The sequence below is a fragment of the Phasianus colchicus genome, chromosome 12 (genome assembly GCF_987193195.1).
Source record: "Phasianus colchicus chromosome 12, bPhaCol1.hap1.1, whole genome shotgun sequence".
Classification (NCBI taxonomy): domain Eukaryota; kingdom Metazoa; phylum Chordata; class Aves; order Galliformes; family Phasianidae; genus Phasianus; species Phasianus colchicus.
This window is the reverse complement of record NC_143447.1, coordinates 10,864,077-10,883,336: the sequence shown is the minus strand read 5'-3', so window position 1 is coordinate 10,883,336 and position 19,260 is coordinate 10,864,077. Positions and strand designations below refer to the sequence as shown.

Sequence of the window (19,260 nt, the reverse complement as noted above, 5' to 3'; positions counted from 1 at the left end):
ATGATGCACTCCTTTAAACTACAGTTCCTTTAAGCAGCATATTTTCAGCAGAGATATTTGTTAATATATACGTAGAAGTTTCTCTTCTCTTCTGCTATTATTTGCAGATAGTTTGAAATAAGCTTTACAGATTTTTCTCTCATTTTTAGTCCTTTTGTATTGGTTCAGAATGCAAGCATGTGCTCTTCAGACTTTGTGGCCGATGTCCTCTGGTCTCCTACTGTCTGAAAAAGCATAAAATAGATAATGCTGGTTCACATTCCATGAGTGGCAGAACTGATCGTACTAAAGCTTGCAAACGACCAAATCCTTTTTGACTCCCAAAATGTAGCATTTTAAGACCTTTCTTCAAAACTTTTTGCCAAATTGGCTTAAACCAGTTGGGGCAAGAAGGAGAAGAATGCATTTCTAAAATCTCACCCTTTTATTTCGTTTCTTTTTCTGGTATGCTCACAACAGCTGAGATGGTTTTCTCTTTTCTAGACTGAGGCAGACCACAGTAATGCAGACGGTCTCGGCAAGTGTTTTGCCTGAAAGAGAGAACCTTAGAAATACAACAAAAAGATTTGATCTTCATCTTATTATTCCTTTAACCTAAAATAAGTATTAAAGTGTCTTCAGTAAGACTGCAGTTCAGCTTAGTTATTTTATGTTTCTTGTTTTTGGGGGAGAATGGGGCTGAATGAGAAACGTAAATCAGACCTCACCAAATGTACTGGAGCTCCTATGATAGTTGGATTCTAGGTTTATGGATTGACTCGGTTCTGTTATCGCTCTGAACTGCCTGCTGTGCATCTGAACCTGTATAAATCTTGGGGAAGTTTAATGTCTGTTCAGAATTTGGACATACTTATCTTTCTGAACATAGAGGGGATTTATCTATTGTGTAGCACAGATATTCCGGGCCTTTCAAAATCAGAGATTTCCTAATTGATTCTGTGTTCTTCCTGATGTATATGAAGTTGTGCATCCAGTTAAAATTTACTGCAGTTCCCATCAGATATTTTCTGTTGAGAATTCTCAGGATTGTTATTCTCTGTGTACAGAGGTGTTTGTGCACAACATGTGCGTGCAGTTTGCCACTGCTTTTTGGAACCAGGTGTTCAGTGCAGGGAAATCACAGCTTGAAGAACGCTGCCAAAGCTCTGTTACAAGAGGACGATTCCCAGGATTTCCATGAATTTAGGTGTCAGATTCTCCGTTACAGTAGTTTAACTTTGTGGCCTTTAGCAAATCATCGTATGGGAGACTGGAAAAGTTCTTTTCAAGTTCTCAGTGTGTTATTTTTTATATTTGTCAAATTCTTTTTACAAACTTTACAAGGAAAGAATTGTAAAACTCGTTATTAGGCTGACTAATGGGATAAAAAGAGAAGTTTAGACGTCTTGTGAAACAGATTGTTTTTCTCAGCAGATTTTAGGTGACTCTTCACAGCAAAATTATGTCTAAAAATAAGTCGTGTCCACTTCTTTATGGGTTGATTGAGAATAGAAATTTCCACACCATTCTCCCTTTAATGTGACCACAGTGGGCATTTATAATTTGTCCATTTATGTAAAATGAACAAATTAGCAAAGCAGCCAGCATAAACTGTTAGTATACCCATGTTTGCTGACGTGTTTATTGTCATTTGCAATATGCTTGATGTTGATTTTCAAAAATGTTCCATTTTCTTTTTCGTGACTACGAGTTATAAATTCATGAATCACAGAAAGCAGGACTGGAATAGAACTTAAAAGTTGAAAGCACTACACAGAACTCATCTGTGTCACTTTTAAAAGAACAAAACCAACACCAAAAAACACAGGAGGTTGAAAATTTTCACAGTTTGATTAAAAGTCTGAAACCTTGTATTCATTTTACAGCTAAACAGAAGGTTCTTCAGTGCCTCTCCGTAATGAACTAAAGGCAGCTAATGAACATGTCATCAAGTGTCTAGAGAAAATCTAAATATGGACAAATTCTCAAACTTCAGTGCACTGTCAGAACACTGCACAGAATCACAGAAAAGAAGTCCAGTATCTTGTCTAAAGACGTATTTTTAACGTTTTGTTTTAGTGTATGGATTTCAAAGGAAAGGCACTTACCTCCAAAAAACACATCTAGGAATTAAGTGGCCCCTAATGAACAAACAAAGGGAGTAAAAAATAAATAAATAAATGAATAAATAAAGGAAAAAAAAAAACAAACCGGAGAAGTGTTTGCGACCATAAAAGTAGAGTTCCAAATATCATTCCTCTTACAACATGTTTCCTGAAAATAGGCTGTGGAGCACAAAAGTCAGTTCTGGAAACATTATAACTGTGAAACTAAGTCCAGTAGTCGGCACTTTCAAAAATAAATAAAAACATCAGGCAACAACTGTATGCTAATTGCATTTAAGAAATGAAAGACCACCTACATAGGGGGAAAAAAAGATCTCATTAGGGGAGCTAAAGCAGATAGTTGAGATTCAGATTCTGTTAACGAAGCCCCTTAGGCTTGCATGAAAAGGCTTACAAAATCGCTGCCTTTTTGTTAGTGATGGAACAGAAGCGCAGGATGTGTACAGCCATCTCACGTCCACCGACTCAAGTGCACTGCAGTTTTCTTCGTGTGCATCTCTTGGCATTGGCCTCACAGTTTGATTTTGCCCTGTTCTGAGGATCTGAAGAGATTTTTCTTGTTGGGTGTACTCATTCAGCACACGGAGAGAGGAGGCTGCCAAGAGCTGGTTGTGCAAGGCCTCTTGTGCGCTAGTTTTGTTTAACACCAATAAATCTCACAAATCATTGTTTTTCTGTCCGTAAAATTGTGTTTACTTAGCTGACACAGGTCACAGAGTTCATCTTCAGAAATGAAATCTCAATTTATTATGAGTAACCAACAAATTATTTTCGTAGTATTGACAGTTCTGTGGTGGAAAAGAATTTCGGATAGAGTATTCAGACAGCCTGTGGGTCAGAGAAGCGGCTACAGAACTGCTTTTCCAATAGTCCCCAGGAAGTCCCAGCCCTGCCTGTCCAGCCACGTGGAGCTGCTGTCTCGGTGGTCCTCGTCCTGCTTTCTCAGCCTTTGAGGCTGAGCTCGGCCATTTGATCTGTGCCCCTAACAAGGGCTTACAAGAAAGCAGCTTTGGAGGGCAGCACCCTAAAATCTCGTAGTCAAGGAAGTTGGATACTTTATGAATTTCAGGCAAGACAATAAATTGTGGAATTTTTCAGCAACAATAGTGAGAGGCCTGTAAGTCTGACTTCTGAAGCCACTTACACGGGCCATCATATTCCCTCTAGAGGAAGTATTGAAAATCAGTTCTGACAGTGCCCCACTCTCTCCCCATTGGCCATCATCAGATGATAGATCTTCAGAAACAAAAGGCCCAGGCTTCCTCTCATTCTCTCAAAAGGCCTTCGGAAATGGAAAAAAAAATAGGAAAGGTTTTCTGAAAGCACATCATCTGTTCTGCTGCTGCTACACTTGGATGTGCTCTACACAGAATTACACAGGAATGTAACTGAATATATCTTTACAGGGTCCAGGCCTGCCTATAACAGACTTAAAGCAGCTCAGTAGAGATATCTACATCGATCATTAACTCTTTGTCCCCCAATATTTCCATTCATAGTATTTGGCTCTGATTAAGTTCATGATTCAACTGTGGAGCATTAAGTTTTTCAGGCAGAAGTTCTGCAAAAGCCTTTCTACACTCTTTGGGGTCTGACTTCAGCTTCTGTTTCTTGTTTGACCTTCTAAGTCAGCTATGAAAATTAGAGCTGAATGTTTTTAATATCATAAAATGAGGCTTAGACCTTCAAAATATATGTATAATTTGTGCAGCTGCTGTTGCTGCTTCGAAGTGGCTCTCTGAATCCTTCCTCAGAGAGAGGGTCTTGTAAGACCTTTGTACAGCGAAGAATTAAGATGGATGCCTGGACAAGAAGGGAATGGTTACAACAAAGGATGGATGTTCACTGGGAGAAAAACAATGGAAAACTCTTCAGCATTTAATGATTTAATTCTATTGCTATTGCTGTTTAATCAGTGGAAAGACATACACAAAACCCCCCTTGAATTCAGAGCAGCTCAGCCAACCTTAGACATGTGTATGACATGTAAGGGACAGGTAAGAAGCTGGAAAATTTTAAAAAAACAAACCCAAACATTTAGAAAATCCTCCATTATATGATATCTGGCAAAAAAAAGCCTTCCATAATTATTGGGTTCTGCAATCAGAGTTTCACACAAACCTGCTTCAGCGTTACTTGAAAAATGAATTTGGTTTTAAAAAAACAACTACGTTTGGCTCAGTTGTTGGCTAATAGAGCATATGCTTACTCCCATCCCAAATCACACGCAGCTTGGCTGGAAAGACGACAGCTGCTTGGGCACTAGTGTGCTTCGGTTTGAAGTACATCTAATCTTTATTGAGTTATTTGAGCCTTGTGTGCCAAGTGCAGAAAGGCATGCTTTTGTGGAGAGAGAATTTCTTTCTTCTTTTAATATTAATGTGTGATTTTGGCCAACGGAGTAGAGCTTAGGAGACAATAGCAATTCTCTAAATGCATTGGAGTTAAAATCCAATAAATATACCAAATGCTTTAGTATAAATCCTCATCTAGTTTGTTGCTTCTGCAGGAAACGCTGCCACTGGAAATGGATTTCAAACAATTTATTTGTCTGTTAATTCCGAAAGCTTCTCAGTGTCTTCTCACTTATTTTTTTTGTTGGTTTTTTTTACACTCTTTTGCAGTTTTTCCATTAGTAAGTCTTTCACATAGCATAAATTTGGAATGTGTTCCTTAACAGCATGTAAGATTCTGGGTAAGGCAGTCTTACATGTAAGCTTGTGCTCTGTGTTACCCTACAGAATGAAGTGGTCACTAGGGCGGATGGGCTGGGGTCGAAGCCAGGTTCTGCTGAACTCGGTGTTGCAGAGACCAAAGTGGTTCCAGGAAACGTTCCTTTACAGGCCTTCCTGGTAGGAGTGGACGACCTGAGGGGAAAAAAATCTGCCCCAAGAGCACCAATTCCTAGGGTATCATTTACAGCATGGTCCTCCCATCGTAGAATGAGCAGTGCAGTCGTGGTGACACAGCTTGCAGAGGCGTGAGGTCCTGCTGATAGGGCGGTGGAAGATTCCTTTCCTTAGTAAATGCAGTGCTGTTATCACAGGCTGTGATGGTGGTGTCTTGCAGAATCCTATTAACTACTCTTGATACAAGTTCCAAACCAGAGGGCAAATTATAAGACAGGTGATCAAGAATGCCATTCAACTTTTGTCTTCCTTTTATGTGATACGGAATCTCCAACCATGCAGCAAAAAGCCTGGCAAGGCTGGAAGAGCTGCAGTAGTGCATATGTGACAGCAGTACTGCTTGGCAGTGCTTCACAGGGAGCACTTCTCAGCCAGTTTCATATCCCCTCATCCTGCTTTCTGCACTGCAGCCACAGTGTGAACCAGTGACTTGTCCACAGCAAGGCTTCCCTCTCAAAATTAGCACTTGAAATCTAATATAATTTGCTGTAGGACTCGCAGGTTTAGTGACGTTAAGCTTTCCTAGTCTGGCTTTCATGCTGTTGCTGCAGCATTAAGTCCTTTCATAGAGCTCTTTCTTCTTGCTGAAGCACAATAGTCCCAAGAACTAGGAAGCACTGCTTCAGTCCTATCCATAAGGAATGTTTTGTATGGTATCTCTTTTTAGAACAGATCTTGTGAATATTGTTCAGCGTGTGTATGGCTGTGTCTGCTTGGGCCTGAGCACACAAACAACTTCTAAGCTGAAAACACAAACCTTTCTTTTGACTGAAATTGTAGCACAGCAGTTGCTCTGACCTATCAAGATGTTATGAAAGGGGCACATGGACTCAGGAATTTCAGAAGGATTATACTGAGTAAGTGCACAGCAGTTACTAACATAAAAGCTGACATTCAGATCATGTTCATTTAGAAACTAATGTTCCTGAAGGTGTTATGCAAGTAATTGCTTTATATTACATTTTAATCAAGTACTTTTATGCGTTTGTGTGCAGAGCAATTCCCAGGAAGCTAATGTCAAACAGACAGTCGTGATCCACTCCCATCAAGTGAACAGTAAAGTTACTCTTCTATTTGAGATCACGAGTGTATCCCTACATAAAGATAATGGAGTCAGTAAATACTGAGATGAAGAAGTACACGTCAATGGGATTAAGATACTACAGAGTATTAATATGGCACCAGGCAGAGTTGCTGCAGTTGGATGTTTGACAGTGTCTCTATTCCAAATTCTTTTTGGAAAGGCTTAGGGCCCATTTACTGCACAGTAAGATTAAACACATGATTGAATGAATTACAGTCAGACGTTACAATGAAAGAAATCACACTCCAGTGATAATCATGGCTTGTGCTAGTAGTATGAGTCACCTCTACATCCGTTCTCTGACACTGGATTTCATTTGTTTTCCAAGTGTTATTATTTTGTTTTTAAGTTTTATTATTTATATAATTTTATTTTTAACTGCAAAAGAGATATAGGAACAAAAAGTGATTTAAAATACAGATCTGGAAAGTCTTAACGTGCTCAGATGTTGCTGCTTTATGTGCAAAAATTCTCATCTGAAATCTTTTTGCTTTACTCTCAGAAAAGCTACCGAAGTTCTGCTGCTTACTTTACACATTGTTGGTGTTTCATTCTTATGCTCTTTTTCCCTTGTAAAACAATTATATAAAAAAAAAAGTATTCAAAGATTTAAAAAGCAAATAACAATAAAACAGACATGGATTCATTCAATTTTCTGTTTAAAAATTGTTTTTATTAATTGCAGATTACAGCAAAATTATGGTAAAAACATTGAAGCAATTAAAAGAGAAAGGAAAGAAATGAATCAGAAGTTTAGAAGGTTCGTTTTTTACTGTTTTACATTGTGCCAGTTTTCTGCTTTCCTCTTCTTTGTTTATGAGAATATCATTTATACGATTCACAGAAATGCACTGCAGCCCATAAACTTGCCCACATGTTTTTGGGAAGCTACCATGACAGTGTGTGACATTCTCAAGAAATAGAAAAGCATCTAAAATATCTTTGTTCTTCTCATACAGTGGTTAGAGCTTCTATTAATACAGCTGAAGCTCAATTCAGATGCATTACTGAATGAATTGGTGTGCACTGTGTTGTACGCCGTTTCCATGAGAGGATAATAAGGAGGAATTCACTCAAACGAAGGATGGTATTTATTAAGACAGGTGGTAGTAAAGCCATGGCTTTATTTTTCCTCGAAATCTCTCTGTTAACTTGGAATTTCTTGAAGGTGTTTACCAATAGTTATTTCATTTTTGGAGTCTTATGTTTACAGCTTTGGTTGCAAACGCAGCACATCTGCTGTACATTACAAACGGACTACAAGATATTACAGTTCCATTGATAGTGTTAGCAATGTTTAGAGAGTAAACCTTTCTGTAATTCTAGCTCCTGTTCTTTACTGTCTCCCTTATGCCTTGCCTTCCTCTTCCCAACTGTATCCTTTTAACTGTCTTCCCTCTAAATCCCATCTCTTCATTTCTCTGCTTTGTGCCCAAACTCTGTCCTTTTCTCTCAAGATTTGCTTGATCTACAGCATTCTCTGTTCCACTCTTCCTGGTTGTCAGAATACAAAAATCTTCTTTAGTGATACTATTGCCATTACATGTCCCCTCTGAGATTCCTAAAAAGATCTGGCTGTCTGCGTTGGCTCTTGTTCATCTACTGTACTCAAATTTGGCAGAGTCCTCTCACAAAATTAGTAGCCTCTAAGAATTCATTTTTGGCCTGACTTAGTGTGGGTAATGTACAGATGATCTCTTCTGAGAGATCTCTAATATGATGCAGACTTCTGGACATTCACATGTGCTTAGCATCATAAAAATATGCACATGTTATGACTTTTATGGCTGAAAGGGTTACGACATGAGCAAAACTTCTGCATTTTCATTGTAGATAGCAGAGAAGTGCCAGTTAGTGTGCTGTGAAACAGGGCACAGGAAGCTGATCTTCTGTTTGGAAGCAGAGGTAGATCTTAATGTACATCACCTCTTTGTGTGACCATTATCATTTCTCCTACTGAGAAGGGCACTGAACTGTGGGTGTTTCGCTTCCGGTGCTTTGTGGTTACAACCTGAGCCTTCAGGCACTGCATGAATTGAAGGAAAGTGCAGTTTGTGGCTATATTTAATCCTCCATAGCGGTTTTGCCTGAAAATGGAAATTCATCTACCTTGTGAACACGCAGCTAGGACTGAACAATGAGTATATGGTACTTGGACCACTCAGAGCCAAACTTTACTTTGCTCTTTGTTCATTGATTTGGTAAGACACTGTCCTGTTGTACAGGTCACAGCATTCTTACTGACACAGTCATAAGTCACCATTACACCAAGATACAGAACTATAGCTAGAAGTTAAGGTTTCTTTCTTAACACAATGTGTTCCCAATGTTTTCTTTGGCCCGCAGTTCCTCTCCAATATTGTCATTAATTGCAACAGTAATAATTGTATCTGAGACTAGCATAAAACATGTCATGTGCAGCAAGGCCCATCCGTTCTTGTTTTTCTTGATTCATCAGGTTAATCTTCTGTTTTCATAGGATTCCAGAAACAACATCTGGCCACTGATGTAAGCACTGAGCAGTCCTGCACACATGGCAAGGCTCCTACCCTTCAGGAGAATAGTTCAGCTCTACTTGGTCTTACTTTTATGGCAGAAAAAGGAAAAGAAAAGATCTGTTGTAATAAACAATCATCACTTTTTCAATCACAGTGTGTCAATAGATTTTGGTAAATTAGCATTTACACTGAAAAATATCTTAATATTGGGAAAAATAGATTTTGTAATCATTGTTCCTGATTAATTCCTTCTTCAGAAATATATTCTGATAATAGCAACTACTCATAATAAAACCCAGAAAAGGCTTTCATTTATTGTGGCGTGGGAAGTCCTGCCAGTTATAAATGCTCTACATAGTTTCTTTACAATTTTTATGTTCTTTAGGCCTCAACAAAAACCAAAGCTCCTCTTCCAGGTTTGGTAGCAAAGAGACCATTATTCTCCAGTGCTAACCTTTGGCCATCATTTTGGTAATAAGCTTTTTTAACATTTTTTAGGAAAGTATTCAGCTTGTCAGTAGGCACCATTGACACAGTGCAGCCGCCCCATCCAGCTCCAGTCAGACGTGACCCAACGGCCCCAGATTGCCTAAAACAAAATAATAGAAAAAATAATGAAAAATAAACCAGAAGGGGGTGATTTGTCATATATAAAATTCCTATAGAAAATTAGTGAATACTGAACTCAAAATACACCAGTGTCATCTGACTTGCTGAAGTTCACTTGGTTGCACGTGATAGTCCAGCAATTCGTAATTACCATTTTGGACAACAAAATTCTAACCCTTTAAACTGCAATGTAGTAATTTCTGTCAATTCTGAGTCATCCTCTTTTACAGTGCTTCAACATCAGCTGTTCTAAGGATCACAGCACAGCTGAGATGAAGAAAGCAGGGGAAGAAAAAGGGATTTTGTTAGCAACATTCATAAGGCATCAGCAGTGAAAACAGAAATAAATGACAAAAATAACAAAAGAGGGTTCATAAGCTAATTGCACAGGATGTAGGCATGCAAGCCATTTTCTAATGTGTCAAAGACAAATAGCTCTATTCTTCCAGGACAGATCTAAAACATTCTGAAGATTCACAGGCTTCTTCCGCAGGACGACTGAGAGGGCCAGTCAAGAAAAGGAGAGTTCAGAAACTCCTCAGAAGTCATACGCAGAGTCAAACATCTGTCAGTGCTGAAAGGACTGGGATAGGTATCCATCTTTAGAGGAGCCACGTGAATTTAAGAGATTTTGCAGCAGTAAAGGTAAAATAAGAATATACTGTCAAAAGGAGAAGAAAAATGTCCTTAATAAGGAGGGTGAGGAGAGGGAACAATGACAAATAAAACACTGGAAATATAAACCATTCCTAGTCTCAAGATACAAGCCTGCTAGAAATGTCCTGCAGCAAATCCTGTGCCATCACTGTGCAACATTCAGATGCCACCTCATTAGAATTTGGATGAATTACTTTCATTAGTTTGCTGACGTGTGCTGCTTATCTTTAGTTAGATTCAAAAAAGTAGGAAAATACCACATGGCAGCCAATGAATTTCTTTGGGACATTTCTAACACAGAAAGGGATGGTTTAGAAAACTCATTCGAAATCTTTATTCTTGTGGGAGGTCTAATCTGATTTGCAAACAAGTACTTGTGATGTGATTCTAAGATCCATGCTTTTGTGAGACTTCCTGGCCTTAGAACTGGTTTTAGGAGAGTGAGCATCATGTGAACAATGACAATTAGAAAATGACAGCTCATTCCAAATAGGCTGTAGTGATTTTTTGTATGTGCGTTTTATGTTAAATGAATGTGGTATACTGCTGGGTTAGTAGAAGTTTAGGTCATATTTCAAGCAAGTACTTGCATATGTGTTTCATTCTAAACATGCTTACATATCTTCCTGAATAGAAACACTTTCTTCAGTGTGTCTGTGTGGTGCCACCCTGCATATTGACTCGATTTTATGTTCCTTCTTTATTTCCTGTTGGTGTTTTATTTTACTTATTATTCCTGTAAGCCACTCATTCTCTGATGCAATTTTTTGTAGTTTATGGTCCATGGAGCAACCTCCTAAAATGAGCAGGATCCAATCCAGTCTCAATTGCAATCAATAGGGAAATTCCCATTGACTTTGTAAAGCCCAATCCTCTTTTCAAAGCGGTAAATCAGCTGTCTGTATTCATTCTGTCTGTTACCTCAGTCAGAACATTGTATTTCAGATGGTGTCTGGCTTTTATTTTGGTGGGCAACTGAAATCCCTTCAGAATTGTTCTGAACCTTTCATTGATTTCATAATTCTCTGCGGTCATGATCATGCCTCATTTTTACTGAGTCATTTTAAAATACTTAGTTGAAATAAAGCATTATGTAGGCAGAAAATACGCCTGTTTCAGAGCTGAAGTCACTGTGTTTCAAAATACTGTGGCTACCAGTTTCAAATGTGATGTGATCTGATGCTGAGGGCGTAACACTGAGGGCCTTGGCAGTCTGATACCTGGATGTTGGGCACCTGGGATGAGCAGAGGTCAGCACCTAATACTGCACATGCTGGGGAAGCACATGAGAAAGTGAAGTCTGAAACTGCCTCTTGCATTGATTCTCACTCGGCTCAGTCCTGTGTTAGACTCTTCTGGTAAAGTAGGATTCATAGCCGCACATTCTTTTCTTGTGCACCAGCATTTAAAGTATGCATTTATGAAGAAAGGAGCAGTAAGAGCAAACAGTGACTCTTTCAACAATAATCTTGCGGATGGAGCACTCACCCACACAGAGGGCAAAGTGGATTTAAGATGTGGGAAATTACCCAATGCACCGCCTGGGCTATAGGGCAGTCAGAAGGACAAGTAGTGGAAGTGAGAAGAAGCACGTAAAGAAAGGCCATGGATGTCAGTCATCCAGTGTTGGGGGCACTCAGCTGAGTCCTTTATGCTTCTTGAAGAGCTTATCTACCTTGTTCCAGTGCTCACTGGTTAAAGAGAGAACTGTGTGCGTATGAGTGAAAACAAATGCAATAGAAGTCACACGGTTTGGGATATAGCAGTGATAGGTAAGACACAGAAGTACCACATTTTAAAAACAGTTCTGTTGGGAGAGCTGTAAAACACTGAGCAATGTTAATTCAAAATGCTCACATTTGTGAACCAGCTATTTAGAAAGCATGGAGTTACCGTGATGATGGGATTTCAGTATTAATTAAGGGTTGATGTGGTGTGTACTTGTTTTGTAGCTCAGCGTGCATTCGAGTAACACCTTTAAGTTCTGTTGGTTTTTTTGTCTCTGAAAATGCTGCAAACATGTTGGTTGTTTTTGTTAGTTATCTTTCAAATTGTATCATAGCTCCAGGCTTAAGAAAATAATGCACCTGGATATAACATAAGAACTGTACCATTTAAAAAGTGATCATAGAGGATCCGGCCATCTTCAGCTGGAAGAGGCGTGGCAGGTAACAAAAATTATCAGCTTTTATACCTCCAAAAGATGGAGAATAGAGGAATGAAAGTTATTTGCAGTATTCAAACAGTCTGGGAGAAAGCACCTAAGGAATTTGCAAGCTCAGTTTCAGCTTTTTGTCCCTTAACTGTTTAGTAAACCACCTGTGTTTTAAAAGGCCAACAGGTAAAACAGCTATTAATAGCACGAGAGAGGTTAGACAAAGTACAAATCTTCTGTCTGCACGAAGAATAAAACACTGACCCACTGGCGGTTACGCTTTTCAGCACTACAAACCACAGCAAGTATGGATCCCTTTCCTTCTTGGCAGATGTTGTACAGTAAAACATAAAGATCTGGGCAAAACAGAAAACATCTGGATATGCAGATTATTCTTCACAGTTTAAACCTTGTAAGGAGAGAGCAGCAGTAGACTTGGGCAATTCTGTGGAATGTATTTTTGGAAGGGCTTTTTAAAGTTACAGGGCAGCTGTATATCATTTGAAGTAAAGAATGTAATTTATGTAGTTGCAGGCCATTCCTGTAGTCACATCAGCCAAGGTTTCCTAGAGTGACTAGAGATTTTACATGCCTTCGTTTTTTAATGCACAACTTGAGAAAAATTGAGTTTTTTTCCCAATAGTTTTCAAAATGACGTGCTGGCTTAAGCTGTGTGCATCTACAATAGCTATATGCTTTTACAACTCTAATCAGAAAGTCATTATTGAGTACTAAACTTCTAAGACAGGAGGTATTTCTTAAGGACTATCCGTGATGGTATCCCACTGTAAAGAATAAACTAATAATTTATTTGGTTTTTGCAATGAATATAATAAAAAACAGTTGCAATCATTTAAAAAATACCAGTTCAAATGGCACTGTGCTGTGGCACGCAGCTATGCCCATCACACTAGCCATGGGCATTTCTGGTGGTAAGTTAGAAACCTGATGTAACATGGGCACACACATCACTTTTTTTCCTTGCTATTTATATTTTGGTCCATGGAACTGAAACGGTCTGATTAATTTCAATTCAATTTAGTGAAATCCTGACTGCATACTCCTTTCCTTTTGGTGTGTGGCTGTTGGTGCTGCTGCCTACAAGCTAGTGGCACGATACCCAAGCTAGGCTGCAGAGCTGTGAAAGCACAGAGCTCAGCACAAATGAGAAACAGAATTTCCATCCCTGTATTGGGATTCGTTCTGCTGTACACTACTCCAAACATAGTATTGGCCTACTCCATGTAGCACAGGTAACTCCATGCTGTAGTGTAGAACTTGTTAGTTTATACCTACTTGAAATGGTAGTTTTCTTTCAGCATTTCTGAGAACCTGCCCTATTAGAACACCTTAGTGAAGATACCTGACGTGGCTGGTTACATTTGCAGAGCTCAGCTATCCGGTACCACTGACCAAGAAATCACTATTGGGAAGTTACTGTAACTAACAATAACACAGGGGTTAATTTGTAAGGCTTTTCCTCTGTCTGTGGAGTCACAGAATAGGCTGCTCATAGCTGGTACCAGATCTGGTCTTTGCAGCCCATGCTTTTTCATAACTCCATAGAGCACAATTCCTGTCTTCAGCTGACTATGGAGACAGCCCGCCCTGAGTAGCTGGGACAGCCATGCTGCAATCACCTCACTAACTGAGGGACTGTCAGAGCTCATTCTGTTATGTGACTGCCGTGTGATATAACAGATTGAACACGGCCTGTGCACTGCATACAGGAATGGCTCCCAAGAGAAGGAACAAAAATTATGTTGTTAAATTACTACCAGACTGTCCAATGGCTATCAGGACTTCTGTGTTTTATCACAAAACAGCATATGCATCCCACATGCAAAACAATCTGTGAATGTCCAAAAGTCTTGCATTTGGTTTTTAAGTTTGTGGTTTTTTGGCTTTCCGTCTTGTCTGCCAAATTAATGAGACTAACCTGGTGTATTAAATAATCAGTATCATACTGTATCAATTTACAAACCTGGTAAATGGGTATTACAACTTAATAAATGTGTATGACTATAAAAGTAAGAATGCATATGGCATATTGCCTCTCTGTAAAATTCGTATTTTCATTATAAGCCAGACTGATGAGTATTAGTTATATATATATATATATATATAATTGACTGCTGGTAAGGAAGTGCTTTTGTAACCTTCATTTTTAAATGGTAAGGTGTTCCTTTTATTAATGTTAAACTGAAACAGATTCTGTTTTCTCAAAGATTTAGAGATTTGGAGAAAAGATATGATACTTTTATAGTCTCTAATTCTGCACAACAGGGAAGTAACATTCCTTGACCTCAGGCTTGCAAACACTTATGGCACACTACATTTCCTGGAACAGCAGTAACCTCTTAATGCTCTTAGGGCAGAGTTTCCCAAACTATGCATGCCCTTTTCCATGGAGAACAGGAAAAGTAAAAGGTGAGCAGAAGTACAGAGGTGGCATCTCCAGGATCTGTGATGAAATGAATGAGGGCAGCAGCTAGGAGAGATGGCCGGAGCAGTGGCAGGGACAAAGTAGCAGGGAGATGGCCTGGCTGGGCAGCTATTTATTCCCGTATGCCCTTGATTACCAACCACTGATTTCTTTTCATGGGCACTGAATTTAGATCAAAGTTAGCATAAGTTGTCTGTCCTGTGATTTAAACATACCAGAAAAAAGAAAAAAAAAAAGAGAATTAAGTGAAGCGTGTGCATCCTTTTGTGCTGTTGCTGTGGTGTGGACGAAATACCATATCAAATGTGAGTACTAAGTATTCATTTTTACTTTCTCTGTTTTCACACAATTATACCAGATGTTATCATCCACTGTAGAAGAGTTATGAAAATAATGGTCTGCTTCTTGGGGAGGAGTAAAGAGAGAAGAGAAGGGGCAAATGACAGGGAATGTATTTTAGAGTTGAGAGATCTTGTTTTACTGCGGCCAAACTGAGTGAGGGAATGCAGTAAATGAATGAGGCTGGGGCAGGGATGGAGGCTGAATAATGTGAAGGCTCAGGTGAAGCTGTGTCAGTCACTGCATTGGTTAGCACGCTCATCATTTAAATGAATTTAAACTTTCCAGCCTATCTGGTGCATTAGTTAAAATGTCTTTTCAAGTAAAAAGGGAAAAATGCAGTGGCATTTAACAATATACCATTACGATTTCAAAGCAGCCTAGCAGTTAACTTATGCTCTAGAAGTCCCATGGTGACAGTTCTGAAATGGTTAAGTAATATGTGAAAAGTGGGAGGGTTCAAATAAAGCAACTAAGCTGATGCTTAAAGAAAACCAGTTATGACTTCTACAAGTTAAAAACGAATAGCTGACACATTCTAACATAACACTTGTGATGATGAATCAATCCAAAAGCAAAATCTGTAATAAAGCCATAAACTGCAGCTTTCATCTGAAAGTATTACACAGATGTCAGTAGGGAAACAATTGACCATGTAATGTCCCTGCAGGAGATTAATTTTGTAATAAGAGACAAGAATACTTTCATTTTAAAATTGCAATAGCCAACAATGTCATCTTTTCTCATCATTTCAAACAATATTCTCAACAAGGGATTACTCTTCCTTGTGGTCAGAACTTACAGGCAGATGTCTACCAGCCGATCCAGTTCAGGACAGCTGCATTCATACATTTCCTTGCAGCTGATAAAGCTCTGGTTCATTAATTCTCCCAGCAGCTGGATTGCATTGTCAGGTGCTTCGCTGCATATCTTCTTAAATTCCAGCACTCTGGCAGCTTCGCTGTACACATGCTTTGCACGCTGGTATAACTTGAAGGTGGAAACTAAACAGAATGAAAATACGAAGTAGCACAGTTATCAATTTTTACTAGAAAAGGAATAATGAAATATAAAAACATAGTAAAAGAATTATTTTTAGAATTAATATTTCATATTAGAACACTCTATGCTGAAACTCTGCCAAAAGCTTCTGCCAAAACTTCACCCACATCTTTAAAAGCCCAAATAATGTGGTATTTAGATTTCATCAAAATATAATGTGTGTTTTTTCCTAGTTTTATAACTTTATGCACATATCAGAAAGCCATTTTAAAAATATGAGATTCAAACTATACAGGAGTCACGAGAGCTCTGGAGGGTGCCTGGTGCCCTGCAGAATGCCTGCACCTGCTGGCCTGGGTGCTGTGTGCAACTTCTCCAGTCCTCCTCTGCATCAATTATTTAACAGTGCAGGTAGACCTGTCCTTTTTTTTTCTTTTTCTTTTTTTTTTAAGAGTTGGGTTTTCTTTTTCTTTCTTTCTTTTTTTTTTTAAACTGAGATTAATTAAAATGGCATTATTCATTCTTCCTGGTGCCTCGGTAAGGAAGCCCTCTTTAATTTCCACAGTGCAGTCTCACCTTGACTGCAAATAATTCTGCGTTAATGGTATGCTGAAGGAAGCAGGTGCTTTCAGTTTGATTTTGGTGGTTTATTTTTGGTATGTTACCAGTGTCCAGTGTCAGTGCTGCCTGCGTAGACATAAAGAGGGAAGCCCAAACAAGTCCCTCTTCGCACTGACCTGCTAAGATCAAAGGCTGGTGCAAAGACTTTGGCTAACATTTTGTAATCATGCCATGAAAAATGGAGCAGTTCCTCTGGGATGGGTGGGAGGGAGCTCAAACCTGTGTGGCCATCAAGGCAGGGACTCCTGCCAAGCCTGGACAGTGAGGCGCAGTAAAGGGAATGAATGTCTGTGGTTAAAAGCCCATCAAACTACTGTGACTTACAGGAGGGTTAGGCTGTTGTAGGTCATTGTTTTTCTTTGCTCAGTACATTTCTGTTTATTTTAATACCATGGACTTGTAACTGCTATTGAAGAAGTATTACAGAAGCATGTACGACAACTGATGATAAAATTGGTTTACTTGAGCTTTTTGGGTTGTAAATTCTAGATAAGTGAACGTAAATCTTTACTTGGAACACCTGCTGTAGTATGTTTCATCACTGCAGCTCAGGCACCTCAGAGTATCCCTCAGTTTGGTTCTACATGTCAGTTCTCCAGAATAAGGACCCTTTCCTGCTATTGGTTTCTGGTGCCTCTCACTTTTTAAGATGGCTGATGAAACACTCCAACAGAGGTAAAAGGGCAAACAGAGACAGACGAGCCCCAGATTTGGAACTTGCCTTCTGACCCAGACACACGCAGTTCCTGCTGGGCTGTTCTCTGGAGACAGTCAAATTCCGGAACCACTTCAGTGATTGTGGCAATCAACATTTGCAATTGTACACTCAAGTCTTTCTTGATAGACTGAAAATAAAATTCTGTCCAGTGTGAAGACTCGCATACGTGCTCTCCAGATTGCATCCCTTACTAAAACTTAACAGTGTCTGTATGACCTCTTTTTATCTTTCCAGAATAAGTGTAAATCACAACTGTAAATGCTGAAAATACAGTGCTGAGAGAGACGTAAACAGTCTAAAATGATAGAGAAATATTGAAGACAGGAGTTTTCTGCTACTGGTGATAATGCTTCTAGTGCTATGTATTTTGTAACTTAATGCAGCCTGCAACTGAGAAACGCTCTGACCTGCTTTTTGAGCAGGCCTTCCTACTGCATTTCACAGAATGAACAGAACAGAAACGACAAAATTGGGTGCCCCAAGAAACATCTTGTGAGTATGTGAGGGGAAGAGCGTTCTCTTTTCCCGCTCAGAGGTGTGCTTCATCACACTGGGTTTTGTTACTGCTGGAGTTACTGGTGCTGAGTTCTGTGGAGCATGCCTTGGTGTTTGTTATGTTAGAAAGGCTGCTTGGCATTTTTTGAGGATGGTGTCTCTTTAAATATGCTTTTCTTATAAGCCATTGTTTTAAAGCAAGGAGATTTCTAAATGTGCATTCATTTAGGGAATATCTAAAGTTGCGTGAGAGATTGCCATAGCTCACACTCTCTTGTAAATCACCATTGAACAGTAGTAACCCAAAGAATGAACTGAAAACGTGTCTGTTTTCAATTGTAAGGCAAGAGACTTGCCAAAAGCTGTGATTGATTCAGAGACCACCCTTTGGTAGAGCAATGTTCGACTGGCCAGATTACCTTTAAAATCTCTGGGGCTGTGTTGTGCTGGCCGTGTTACGGATGGAGCTGCAGTGGGCACCGTGTGCTGGCGGTGCGCCGGAGGTCTGAGCTGCGCCCTGGGCAGCGCTCGCTTGGGGGAGAGTCAGTGGGTGTAGGGGAGAAGTTGCTGCCTCGACACTGGCTTTCTCACAGTGTGAGTGCGATCCTGGCAAGCGGTTCTCAAATGAGAAAGAGTGGCTGTGTGCTATTTTCAGACTTGTCCTTTGTGGATATTTACAGAATTAGTATTGGGTAAAGTCTGCTATCGTTATGTTAGCTGTTGGTTGTTTACAGACAGCGTTTTATTTCAGAAAACAATGTCTGTGTTTGGAAAGGTTTAGTATAGTTTGCTTTTCTCTCTGGCAGCATACTTGCTGTTCAGGTAGAATTTTCTTCAGGACAGCAAACACTTCTGTTCTCTGCAAGTCCTATTCTAAAGCAATGAAACAATTCGCATACTTTCGGCTATCAACACCAAATGCTTCTGGTAATAGAGAAACTCTGGATCTCTTTTGGATGGGCAGTCCAACAAACCATCTCCATATAATAAAAGATAGTACAGCACACATTATTTCCAGAAATTACATCTATATTTGAACTTTCTTGCATCACTGCGTGTATATCAGACCCACCTAAGTGAATTGATAGGCCGTGCCAAGGAGCTGTGGAACCCATGATTTTAGAAGGGTGCGGGAGCTGATCAAAATCTGTGTGCTTCATGGGAAAACTACCACATCTTTTACAATTAAAAGAGAGAGATTTCCTAAGCCACATTTTGTCACGGTTCGAAGAAAATTTAAGTGTACACAAATGATTAGTTTATATCTGAGCTAGGGCTGCAGGGCTCTGAAAGAAGAGAAACTGAAGACCTAGAAGTAAAGCATGCAGTGTTACTCAGGACTAGGTTATCAGCTCTTGCCCTCTTGGGCTCAGAGGACAGCAAAAAAGCAGGGTTTAGGGAAGCAGTGCCAGATTCTTAAAAGCATTTTGATCCTTAAATCTATTATTGTTTATGGAAATCAGGTGCTTAACCTAACTGAAAATGTACATATATTTTCCTAATACAGCAAATTATTATGTCCTGGTTTCTCCCACTTAATTTCCAAATGAGGGGTGCAGACATCTTCAGCTCGCTCTCCTAACAGTGGAAGGGCAGCCTGCAGAACTGTTTGTCCCACCTGA

The 19,260-nt window shown here is 39.4% G+C and overlaps 2 protein-coding genes across 5 annotated transcripts in view; one reads left to right on the top strand and one right to left on the bottom strand.

The window, feature by feature from the left end:
- LOC149916271 (protein FAM227B-like) overlaps positions 1–317 on the top strand; it is a 64,617-nt gene extending 64,300 nt beyond the window's left edge. Inside the window, 1 exon segment of the mRNA XM_090149281.1 lies at positions 150–317. Coding sequence (XP_090005407.1) covers positions 150–317 — 168 coding nt within the window.
- Positions 318–6,740: 6,423 nt separating this feature from the next.
- GALK2 (galactokinase 2) overlaps positions 6,741–19,260 on the bottom strand; it is a 49,824-nt gene continuing 37,304 nt past the window's right edge. For all 4 annotated transcript variants that reach the window (XM_090148920.1, XM_031587641.2, XM_031587642.2 and 1 more), the window contains 2 exons: positions 15,605–15,806; positions 6,741–9,185 (listed from right to left, as the gene is read on the bottom strand). In XM_090148920.1, coding sequence (XP_090005046.1) covers positions 8,978–9,185; positions 15,605–15,806 — 410 coding nt within the window. In that variant the 3' untranslated portion in view covers positions 6,741–8,977. The remainder of the gene's footprint in view (positions 9,186–15,604; positions 15,807–19,260) is intronic.